Raw genomic sequence first — 12657 nt, 5'->3', positions numbered from 1 at the left:
GCGTTTATTTAGCTGGCCTATTTAAAAAAACACTTTTCATTTTCATTTTCAGCATCCTTCAATGGCTATCGTAAAGGGAGCTGGCTTGGTCATGAAAGCTATAATTGAGGTATGGTTACAAATTAAATTGACATTGCATTTAAAACTCTTTATCTATCTAACCCCTTATCCTTATCAATCTTTCTATGTAATTTCCCAATAGACAGTGTTGAGAATACAAATTACAGTATAGCAGATATGTTGTTGCTTTAATAATAATAATAATAATTCTTTAGGTCAATGCTTAAAAAAAGCTCCATCTCTTAGTGGGCTTTTTTGTTATCTTATAAGCAAACATTTTTAATTTTGTGGTTGAATGATTAAGTGTTTTTGTTGTGTATGCAATTTTCCATTTTCAGGAAGGTGATAAGGACATAGCCACAAAAATGCAAGATCTTGCTCTAAGTGAAGGTGCCTTACCTCGTCATTTACACACATCAATGTTTACAATCAGTTCTGATCAGAGAATGTTGACTAACAGGTAAAAAAAATAAGTAGAAATATAACTGCAAAGCATTACTAATTTAAATTGTAACTTCTCCTGAATGCTGTATTTATTATTTCAGGCAACTGAGCAGACATTTAGTGGGACTTTGGACAGCTGAAAATTTAACGGCTATGAATTTACTAAAGCGTATATTGGTATGTAAATTGCAGTCCAATCAAAAATATTTGATTTTGTCTTAAGCTGTAGGGGCATGCTTGTATGTGTGTGAGAGCTGACAGCCAGTGAGCAATTCATCCTTTAGTATAATCCACACAATGTGATTCCAAGGGAACAAGTAACACAGGTGTTTTGGGACACACAAATAGAGAGGCTTGTTTGTCTGATGTTTTATGTTTTACCTTTAACAGAACTGAAAAAGAAAAATAAAAGGTCCAAAATTGAAACTGAACTTGCCATAAAAAGCATTCTTACAGGCACCATCACTGTTTGGCAGTAGGTTAATGGCTGTTAGAATGCAGGAATCATGTGATACTTTGGAAAGTGAAACTGTGCTGAAAAGTTTGCATGGAGTTGTGTAATTTGTGATTCTTTGTGATTCCTAGTTATTTAATCTGATAACTTCAAAATAACAAGATCCAGCAATGTTGTTAAGTTTCATATTCCATCTGACTAAAAGTCATGTAATGTGCCGCTGGCTTTAAACAGTGACACTATTATTTAAATTATCTCTGCAACTATCAGATTTATTCAAGTATCAGGAAACAGAAAAATGAAAAAAAGTACATATATTGCATTGTACAGTAAATATGTAAAGATTGAATGAACCCTAAACTATGTGTGAATTCTGAGTCTTTCCAATTATTTCTTGTTGTCTACTTTCAGAGATCACTTAGATCAGAGGTCCCCAACTCCAGTTCTGGAGGGCCACAGTGGCTACAGGTTTTCATTCTAACCCTTTTCTCAATTAGTGGCCTGTTATGTGCTGGTAATTAACATCTTTTGAGTTAATTTTAACCGACTTTTTTTTTTTGATTTCTTCCCCTGAATTTCTTCATCGTTCCTCTGAATTGCTTCATTTCTTTCCTTAAATAGTACACAAACAGAAATGAAATGTGAAATGAGTAAGCCAACAGAGGACCAACTAAATCAAGGCCTCAAATTCCAATTTCATTCAAACCAGTTGCTTAATTAGATGCCAATTCTTGAGGTTAATTAAACCCATTGTTTAATTCTATGGCGTGTTGCTGCTCTCATTGTGAAATAGCATACAATTCCGAAATTATTGACTTTCTCTTTTCTAAGAACACTGTTAAAATGTTTTGGGGACCAGAGCAGATCAACATTCCTGAGACCTTCATCTTTCTTTATTTTCAGATATTTTATGGTGGACACAGTTTGCTGGTCATGTTTTGGCTCATTTTGTGTTTCATTATTGTTTGGCAGCTAATCAAGGAAAAAGAAACAATTTAGAGGCCTGAGTCTTCAAGAGCAAGTCAATTAATTTTAATTCAACAGAAGTTAGATAGCAGCAAAAACAGGTCACTAATTAAGAAAAGGGTTAGAATGAAAACTTGCAGCCACTGTTGTCCTCCTGGACTGGAGTTGGGGACCCTGATTTAGACAGGAGTTTATTCTGTTTATGTGTCATTATGTGATTTAAAGCCTTTGTTATGATTTAAGCCAACAGGACTGTTAGCATATCTGGACAGCTTAGACCCAGTACCAGAAAAAGATGTTGACAGAATGCATGTCAGGGACAATGTAAAAATTGCTACGGTAAGGAGGATTTTTTGTAATTGAGACTTTTATAGTTTTTTTTTAACAAATATTATATAACAGCACTAGAATAATTTAGCTAGAGCCTTTTAGTATGTGTTTTTAGGAATATTATAAGATGATATAACACAAAGTGCCAGCAATTTTATATTACAGTATTTTGCTACTCTGTGCTTTGTATATGGGGAAGTGAGCTCTGCAAAATATTTTTTTTTGTGATTTGTTTCATTTATCAAAAAGAACTGCAAATTCAGTTATGTGAATACATAATTTTTGTTCCAAACCTAAGGTTATATTTATAAAAGAAGAAAAAAGGCTTAATTACCATTCCCAAATCTTTTTGTCATTAGTTTTCAACATCTCAGTTTCAATTCAGGCTCAGAGCACTGTAATAAGTTCAAAAGGAAATGCATTTACAAACTTTACAAATTACTGATTACATAGTGAATACATGCAAAGACATACATTTGTTTAAACACACAGGAAGAAAAGGCAGTACCAAACTGTTTTACATAAATGTAACCTAACAATGTCAGACCATTAACATAATTGTTAAACTATGGCAAGATGACAACTGAAGAGAGGAAAACAAAAACTTTAGACCGCAGCATCCCTAGAGAAAAAAAAGGTTCTAGTGAATTTACAGTCAGTTAGCCTGTAACTGACAAAGTCAGACACGATCATAGTCCTGGAGAGCCTGGCCAACTGGCTGCCCACCCCATCTTGGACATTCTACAGTATCCTTTGAAACAGTAACTTAAATCACTAAATACGTTTATCTAATACAATCTACATTTCTTGAATCAAAAATAAAGTAAAATAAACATAATTCATGTCTATCTGTATCATTTTCTACTTTTGACATGGCTGAAATTAGATGCGTAATAAATGCACCTATATTATTTCAGAGGTTGTAAGTAAAAATGGTGACCATATACAGTTAAAAAATAAAAATAAAAGGTGCAGTTTTACAAGTGTGTTGTTTGCAGTACAGTGAATGAAAGTTTGAAATATGTGTATAAAAACAATAACATTTTACCTCAGCTCTTTTACCTTTACAAAGACACCTAATTAAATCTTATTTCCCAAAATCTGTCAAACATAGACAAAAAAAGTCAGATTTTTTTGTTAAAGAAGTCAATATTGAGTTCTCAATGTAACATCAGTAAGCATGAAACATTCTAAACAAATTTAATGTAAATCATGCTCCAGAAGGAACATGAATACAGATAATGTTAGTATAGTGATTTTAGAGAATTTCTGTTCAGGTAATTTTTCTTTCTCTTTTTATAAGGCTCTTTAGATTGTTTATATTGAGCTGTAATCCTTAATCTTTTAATAAATTAGACATGAGCAACTATACAGTGATCAATCCTTCAAGATGTCAATAAATAAAGGAATAAACAGTGAGTCTTGAAATTGATTAGACTTTCAAGGCATCAGATAAATTCTTAGATTTGATAATTATGAATTCAAACAGTCATTAATGCTTTTTCTGGCAAGTGCACACTGTATTAAGGAAATGGCTCATAAATGCCAACTTATCTTATTAGTTAATTATCATATTTCTATAAAAATGTTATAAATAAGAATTACACTCCAAAATGTTGCCTGTCCATAAGATTTTCAGTGTATTACAGAATTTTAAGGTTTAGGTTTCTTATTAAAGACATACATTTCTCTGTAAATATCTAAAATTTTATCTAGTAGCAAGAATGTTGGTGTACTTCGCTTTTGAGCAAGTTAAATTAAATCCTAAAACTTAAAATTGTAACAGTTATGATCTAATTAGCTCACACAAATTTAAGTCATGTTTAAAGAACCTACACATATATGTAACAAAATTGTCTTTTAATATAAAATAAGATTTTGTTTTAGGAATTCTTGAATAACTATGATCACAGATTTCACATATGCAGAACCTGTAAAGTTATATGTAGCATCACACAATTAAATATAGATTAGGCTGGACAATTGCTGGACAATTAGTTACAGTAAGTTTACTGTGATGCATAAAATTTAAAATAGTGTACAGGTGACAAGTAATCTCAATTAACATCTTCTACAACATACAGAACCTAAACCAGTAAGCTAAAACAATAAATCATGTAAACAAAATTAGATTTCCTTTATCATTGAGTGGAAGGAGAATAACATATTTTATGCAAAAGCATAGATGGAAGTGCTTTACAAATAATAAATGAAAAACTACCATAAATAATGAATATACACACGTGGACAAAATTGTTGGTACCCTTCAGTCAATGAAAGAAAAACTCAAAATGGTCACAGAAATAACTTTAATCTGACAAAAGTAATAATAAATAAAAATTCTATGAAATTTAACCAATGAAAGTCAGACATTGATTTTCAACCATGCTTCAATGGAATTATTTAAAAAAATAAACTCATGAAACAGGCCTGGACAAAAATGATGGTACCCCTAACTTAATATTTTGTTGCACAACCTTTTGAGGCAATCACTGCAATCAAACGATTCCTGTAACTGTCAATGAGACTTCTGCACTTCTCAGCAGGTATTTTGGCCCACTCCTCATGAGCAAACTGCTCCAGTTGTCTCAGGTTTGAAGGGTGCCTTTTCCAGACAACATGTTTCAGCTCTTTCCAAAGATGCTCAATAGGATTGAGGTCAGGGCTCATAGAAGGCCACTTTAGAATAGTCCAATGTTTTCCTCTTAGCCATTCTTGGGTGTTTTTAGCTGTGTGTTTTGGGTCATTGTCCTGTTGCAAGACCCATGACCTGCGACTGAGACCAAGCTTTCTGACACTGGCCAGCACATTTCTCTCTAGAATCCCTTGATAGTCTTGAGATTTCATTGTACCCTGCACAGATTCAAGACACCCTGTGCCAGATGCAGCAAAGCAGCCCCAGAACATAACAGAGCCTCCTCCATGTTTCACAGAAGGGACAGTGTTCTTTTCTTGATATGCCTTATTTTTCCGTCTGTGAACATAGAGCTGAGGTGCCTTGGCAAAAAGTTCAATTTTTGTCTCATCTGTCCATAGGACATTCTCCCAGAATCTTTGTGGCTTGTCCACATGTAGTTTGGCAAATTCCAGTCTGGCTTTTTTATGATTTGTTTTCAACAATGGTGTCCTCCTTGGTCGTCTCCCATGAAGTCCACTTTGGCTCAAACAACGACGGATGGTGCGATCTGACACTGATGTTCCTTGAGCTTGAAGTTCACCTTGGATCTTTTTAGAAGTTTTTCTGGGCTCTTTTGTTACCATTCATATTATCCGTTTCTTTGATTTGTCATCAATTTTCCTCCTGCGGCCACGTCCAGGGAGGTTGGCTACAGTCCCATGGATCTTACATTTCTGAATAATATGTGCAACTGTAGTCACAGGAACATCAAGCTGCTTCGAGATGGTCTTGTAGCCTTTACCTTTGACATGCTTGTCTATAATTTTCTTTCTAATCTCCTGAGACAACTCTTTCCTTCGCTTCCTCTGGTCCATGTTGAGTGTGATACACACCATGTCACCAAACAACACAGTGACTACCTGGAGCCCTATATATAGGTCCACTGACTGATTACAAGATTGTAGACACCTGTGATGCTAATTAGTGGACACACCTTGGATTAACATGTCCCTTTGGTCACATTATTTTCAGTCTTTTCTAGGGGTACCATCATTTTTGTCCAGGCCTGTTTCATGAGTTTTTTTTTTTTTATTAATTCTGTTGGAAGCATGGTTGAAAAGCAATGTCTGACTTTTATTAGTTAAATTTCATAGAATTGTTATTTATTATTACCTTTGTCAGATTAAAGTTATTTCTGTGACCATTTTGAGTTTTTCCTTCATTGACTGAAGGGTACCAACAATTTTGTCCACGTGTGTAAATCAGATTAAAAAAATAAAAAATAGAAATGGAGGTCTTAAATAATGTACTATTGTAAAATATTTAAGACAAATCAAAAGTTTCCTGAGTAGTTGAAAGGAAAGAGATAATATATTAATGATGTAATTAAATAGCAAGGAATTATGTCTTACATCCCCCTTTTATTTTTAAATTCACCTATAACTGAACTGTGGTAACTTTTATTGCTTCCTTTATAAAGGATCAATATGGAAGGTTTAACAAAGTTCCAGAGTGGCAACGGATAGCCGGAAAGGCTGCTAAGGAGGTTGAGAAATTTGCCAAAGAAAAGGTTGATTTGGTTCTTATGCACTGGAGGGACAGAATGGGAATTGCTCAAAAGGAAGTAAGTTCACAGTCACAGTTTAAACATTATGTTTAGCAAAATGTTTAGTCAACTACTGACGTACCTTTAATTTCTTCACTGTTTTATGTAAAGTGTGAAGTAAGATTAATAGTGTGCAGTATATTTAGATATAATTTTTATAATTTATCTTAAATGCCAAAGCACACTTGTTATACAAAAAAATAAATTATAAGTACTTGGCTTCTTCATTTTTAAGGATGTACTAAAAATTAACACAGCATTTTATGTTTGTGAGCAAAGTAAAATGTTGTACTTCTGTATTTTTATGTTGTTTTCCTGAATGTCCCTCTTTTCAGGCATTTCTTTTACCAATTTACTATTGACCATTCTTTATTTAGTATTGATTTCCAATATAAGCTTTTCTGTCATAGCAAAAATATATAGCAATATGTTTTCAATATATTATTACAGTTTAATTGTGTTACTAATACTTATTGATCAAAAAGTATTATACTGTCAAGTTTTACCTTTGCAAACAGGACCTCCATATGCTCAGCTTTGGAATTATGTTGTTTTATTGGATAAGTTTGGCATTTTTCAAGTCAAAGTTATTTCTTCACAAATGTGGTATAAATGCATTTGCCACATGAAACTGTGTTCTGAGAATTTAAAAAAGAATACTTTGCTTAATGCTCACAATTCTAGTCAAGTCTGAAAAAGTTGGGAACTGTCCCAGCACTGGGTTCTGAAAAAGACGTCCGGCCTTTTGAACAGACAAGTATCACAAGCATTTTGTTAAGGATCTTTATTTCTTTATGACTAGATTTGAAAAAAAAAAAATAGTTTTGGTGTCTAGAATGAACATAAAAAGAGTGATGTTTTCTTTTTATAAATGCCAGAAAATGTACTGCATCACATCAATAACAACATGGTACAATGGGGCCAGATGACATATCAGGGTGACTTCTAAAGGAGGGGAAAAAAAAAACCTTAACCCTAATTTTGTCTCCAGTTTTTTTTTTTGTGGTTTGTAAGCTTTGGGAACAGTAATTCATTACCTTGGTTCCAAAATTTCCAACGCAATCAGTCTAAATAACTGTTGACCAGTAGCCTTCCCATCCATACCAATGGAATACTTTAATTATCTAGTCCTAGGTGACTCTATGTTCTCTTTTATTTCTTAGACTTTACTAGAATGTCTTAAATTCTGTACCTTTACCACACTGCCTGGTAATTTAGGTTAGTACTTCCATCCTTATCTTCTAAATCTATAACCCCAGGAAACTTGAAGGAGTGAAAAAACAGGTAGGAGAAAGAGCTACACTTTTAATTATGTGTTATAGATAATAGATTTTATTATAACTAGTGCTGTTTAAAGCAGATAGAATATATCTTTGCAAACCAAATCATACTACCTAATGAAGCTAGATGTGCGGCAAATAAACTTATAGTTACACTTGATTCTTTCTAGTCAACTCCTGTCAGATCATCAATGAAAACATGACATCATGCACTTTGGTCCATTTCATCCACTGGAAAAATGCACAATATTGAAAGTCTACCAATAGCTGTTCCCTAGCTACAGCCCTTTTCTGTTTCCTGCAGGAAATGGCACACTCCAACCACCACAGAGGAATGTAATCTATATTTTCTTTGTCTCATATGTATTTTTTGGACTTTCATAAGTATGATCATAATCCTATCTTGTTATCTGGACAACCTACTAAGAGAAAATGACAAAATATGCCATACAGATCACCAAAATGTCTGCATATGACAAGAAATTAAGGATGTCACAGTACCATTATTTTTGCTGTTGATACCAATACCAGTGAAATTTTATGATAAATGATACCCATCTAATACCACAGGAAACACTGAATAAATAATTCAAGTAATGGCATGTAGCCTTAAAGTACCCGACAGTTGCTTTTTTATTAAAAAAATACCTCAAATAAAAATTTTGTGCCTTTTTTTCTGTAAGACAGTATAAAATATATAAATACTAACAGTAGCAGCAGCTGTAAAATGGTGTTATATAATGTCGTTTTAAAGTATTTGCCCCTTCCTGATTTCCTTTACTTATTTATGACACTTAATTGTGTCTGATCTCCAAACAAATTTAGCACAATACAAAAAACAACTTGAGTAAACACAATACACAGTTTTTAAATGATCATTCAATTTTTTAAAGGAAAAAAAATCACCAACACCTATATCACCCATGTGAAAAAGTAATTACCCTGTTACTCACTCAATTAACCATCCATCCATCCATTTTCTAACCCGCTGAATCCGAATATACAGGGTCACGGGGGTCTGCTGGAACCAATCCCAGCCAACACAGGGCACAAGGCAGGAACCAATCCTGGGCAGGGTGCCAACCCACCGCAGGACACACACAAACACACCCACACACCAAGCACACACTAGCCAATCCACCTAACCTGCATGCTTTGGATTGTGGGAGGAAACTGGAGCACCTGGAGGAAACCCACGCAGGTAGGACCCGGGAAGCGAACCCGGATCTCCTAACTACCACTACCACTGCGCCACCGTGCCGCCCCTCAATTAACCAGTGAACCAAATTTAAATGATAATGGATTAAATTAGACTAGACACACCCAAGCTTGATTGCTGGTAGACTTAGTGAATCTAAATGTTGCTTAATTATAACATTTGCAGCAATGCGAAATTGACTTAAAGATCGCAACAAGCAACACACCATACCTTGAACAAAAAAAATTCCAGAAGACCTGAAAAAGAAAGTTACAAAAATAAAGCAGACAGTAAAGAGTTAAAAAGAAATCCCTAACCCTGGGATTGCAATGAAGTACTGTGAGTGCCAACCTCTCTAAATGGAAAAAACTTGGAACAGTGGTAATTCTGCCCCAATAGTGGCCTGTACTGTAAAATTAACCCAAAATCTCATAAAAAACACATCTGGGAAGTAACTGAAGAACCCTGATGAACATCTAAGGAGCTGCAGGCCTCATCCAGCTCAGTTAATGTCAGCATTCATAATTCCACCATTAGAAAGACACTGGACAAAATGCTTGAATACCCCCTAAAACAGTTGCAATAACATTCTGTGAATCGATAAGTCAAAAGTGGAACTTTTTTGGAAGACATGGATCCTTATCAATGTGGTATAAAGCTAACACAGTTTTCCACAATAAGAGCATCATCAGTATAACAAAGTGTAGATAGTGTGATCTTGTAGGAATGCTTTGATGTTTGAGGGCTTGATCGACTTGACATAACTGAGGGAAGAATGAATTCAGCATCCTACCAGAAAGTACTGAAAGATAATATCCAATCATCAGCCTGTAATTGGGTTATGCAACAGGACAACTTTCCAAAGCACAAAAGCAAGTTCACCTCTGAAAGGCTGAAACAAAACAATAATGGTTTTGGAGTGGTCTAGTCAAATGCCTGATTTGAACCCCATTGAGATATTGTGGGAGGATGTTAAATGGGCAGTTCAAAGTCAAAAACATTTCAGTGTGGCTGAATTAAAACAATTCCATAGAGAACACTGGAATAAAATTTCTCCACAGCAATGTCAAAGACAGATCTCCTGTTATCAGAAGTGCTTGATTGCAGTTACTGCGGCTAAAAGGGGGCACAACCAAATACACATATCACATAGATTATATAGGTGTTTGTGATTTTTTTTTCCTTTAATAAACAATCATTTAAAAACTGTATTGGGTTTCTCATGTTATCTTTTGTATTATACTACATTTGCTTGGAGATCAGAAATGATATTAGAGAAAATGAGGAAGGTGTCAAATACTTTTCATAACATTGTATGTAGTTCTCAAATACTCTTTTAAGTAAACTAGTGTAGAAATTCATTACAATTGAAATACAATTATCTTTCTGTTGCACAGCTTTCCATGCAAAATCCTAGAACTGTCATGAGAAAATGCAGAAAACATTGAAAAATTGAACTTTCACAAATAACAATGTTGTGCACTCATAGTGTGTGTTCATTAATGTGAATGACTCAGAATGGAACACATCAGAATAGGGCTGGTAATGAGCCCTGACCTCCCAGTCATTTTTGATTCGCAAGAGCATGCTTCCATTCAACTTTTGATTTAATTTTGTAATGCTTCTTTTTACAACAATTATTTAAGTAGATTAATTTTAATCAGTAACAACTGCCAAACTTAAACATTTAGTTTCTCTTTGACAACAAACAAAACAGTGAATTGTTGTTACCTGATAATGTCTATTGTAATGTAAAAATTCTTAATATCTTGGAACGTTAATAGTAGATAATAACCTACTCTGCACATAGCCTTCTCAAGATTAATAACACACTTCTGAAAGCTGTGAAAGAACTAGGAACAAAAACATATCTGGTGACTTCTTCAAAAGTATTAATATTATTCTTACATCATTTGCGCACACACACACCCCCTCCCCCATGTCAGAAGCTAAATTTCTATTTTACTGTAGTCTGAGGAAAATGTGAATATGTATGCCTTATTATCAAGTTTTCATACACTGCAGATTTGAGGTCCTCTATTAATGTGGAGTCATTTGGGTTCCCACGCATCTCATCTGATCTCTGATCCCTGTATAGGTATAATAACATATGGTAGGGGACCTTCTTTAGACATAACTAGTGGTGTGCCTTAGTGTCTTTGCCGTTATGTAAGCTTCTGTCAGAGGGCAAATACCATTCTTGTTTTTGCATACATCAGGTGATAGGAGAGCAGCAAAGATTAGTGATTGATGCTCTAAAATTCTTTCCAGCATTTCAAGCATGCTGTTCCACTGGTTGTCCAATCAATCTGCAACTTGTGTAATGGCAGATTTAATAGTTTTTGTTTCTCTTTAAGCATATGACTTCCATTGTGCTTTGGTGGAAAACGTTAGGCTCGGCCAAGCAAGTGTGCGACGATAGAAATCTTTAGAGCCACCTCTGAGGCCAGTTTCAGTGTGGGGGCAAAGCAGCCTAGCTCTATCAATGTGACAGCACAAACCATTTTAACACCATTATCCATTATGATGGTTGGATCTTGCTCTTTAATCTTTGACCCATTTAACACTTCTGTCAACAATGCCACTATGTAATTCCCCGTGTGGCTGGAATACATTGCTCTAGTCTGTAAAATGTGCAACATAGGTGCCCAATAAGAAGCAATATAATGGCACATTATTGTAACAAATCAATTTGTTACTCTGGAAGTCCATCAGTCCCATGTTAAGGTCAGTCTCTCTGGTTTCTTGTTTAAAGGTGCAACACTTTTCTTCACATCTTGTTATAGGCTTGGAATTGCCACTTCACTCACGATGGTACAATGTTGCATGGTTACAATACACTAATAGAGTTTTGAAAGCGGCTGAATGGCCATACATCTTTGCAAATAAAAATCGCAAAAGATTCTGTAATTTTTATATTTGAGCCTATGATAGAATACCATTACATATAAATACTTACCTTAAACAAATTACGGAGAATCTTTTTAAATACCCATTTAGACCACTTCAGAAATTTCTTTCTTTTTAGTGCCATATGGTATTATAATAAAAAATATCAGGAGAAATATGTGATTTGTTGTTTTTGTCTATTTGGATGGCACTGAGAAGATAGATTTAATATTTTCCTTTGTAAACATGGCTAATATATACGTCGCTAGGAAAGAAATGAGCAGTTAATCAAAAATGTTACAGTTAGACCAGACTAAAATTGTGTTTTTTTGTCAAAATGCATTATGGATACATATGACCTAACCTTATATTTTCCATGATTTATGTTATACCACCTTTACAGTTAGTTAAGGTTGAAGTGTAATATTACAGGGTACTTGTCTGAATGGAAAGCTTTTCAGATGAGAAGGAAGCAAATTACAGATAGTAACTTAAGAAAATTTTGTTTTGCACAAAAACCTTGAAGCAGAGGCAAATTTCAGAAGTTCCCAATGAATGAAAGTACAGCACCAGAGAAGAGCTCAAGAATCAATATGCAAATGTCTTTGAATGTCTTATCTCACCCTCATTTAAAAAAAAAAAAAAAGTATGGCACAATTTGAAATTCATATCACAAAACCATCCATCCATTATCCAACCCGCTATATCCCAACCGCAGGGTTACGGGGTTCTGCCGGAGCCAATCCCAGCCAACACAGGGCGCAAGGCAGGAAACAAACCCCAGGCAGGGCGCTAGCCCACCGCAGGGCACAC

At 34.6% G+C, this 12657-nt stretch overlaps 1 protein-coding gene across 3 annotated transcripts in view; it reads left to right on the top strand.

Moving 5' to 3' along the window:
• Positions 1-12657, top strand: part of LOC120529567 (dnaJ homolog subfamily C member 13) — a 301442-nt gene that overhangs the window by 176747 nt on the left and 112038 nt on the right. For 2 of the 3 annotated variants that reach the window (XM_039753464.1, XM_039753465.1), the window contains exons 16-20: positions 53-109; positions 399-520; positions 606-681; positions 2168-2263; positions 6352-6495. In XM_039753464.1, the coding sequence (XP_039609398.1) occupies positions 53-109; positions 399-520; positions 606-681; positions 2168-2263; positions 6352-6495 (495 nt within the window). The remainder of the gene's footprint in view (positions 1-52; positions 110-398; positions 521-605; positions 682-2167; positions 2264-6351; positions 6496-12657) is intronic. The other variant, XM_039753466.1, reaches the window with a different exon arrangement.

This window comes from Polypterus senegalus, chromosome 5 (assembly GCF_016835505.1).
Source record: "Polypterus senegalus isolate Bchr_013 chromosome 5, ASM1683550v1, whole genome shotgun sequence".
Classification (NCBI taxonomy): Eukaryota; Metazoa; Chordata; class Cladistia; order Polypteriformes; family Polypteridae; genus Polypterus; species Polypterus senegalus.
The sequence above is the reverse complement of the archived record's forward strand: the minus strand, read 5'-3'. Positions and strand labels throughout refer to the sequence as shown.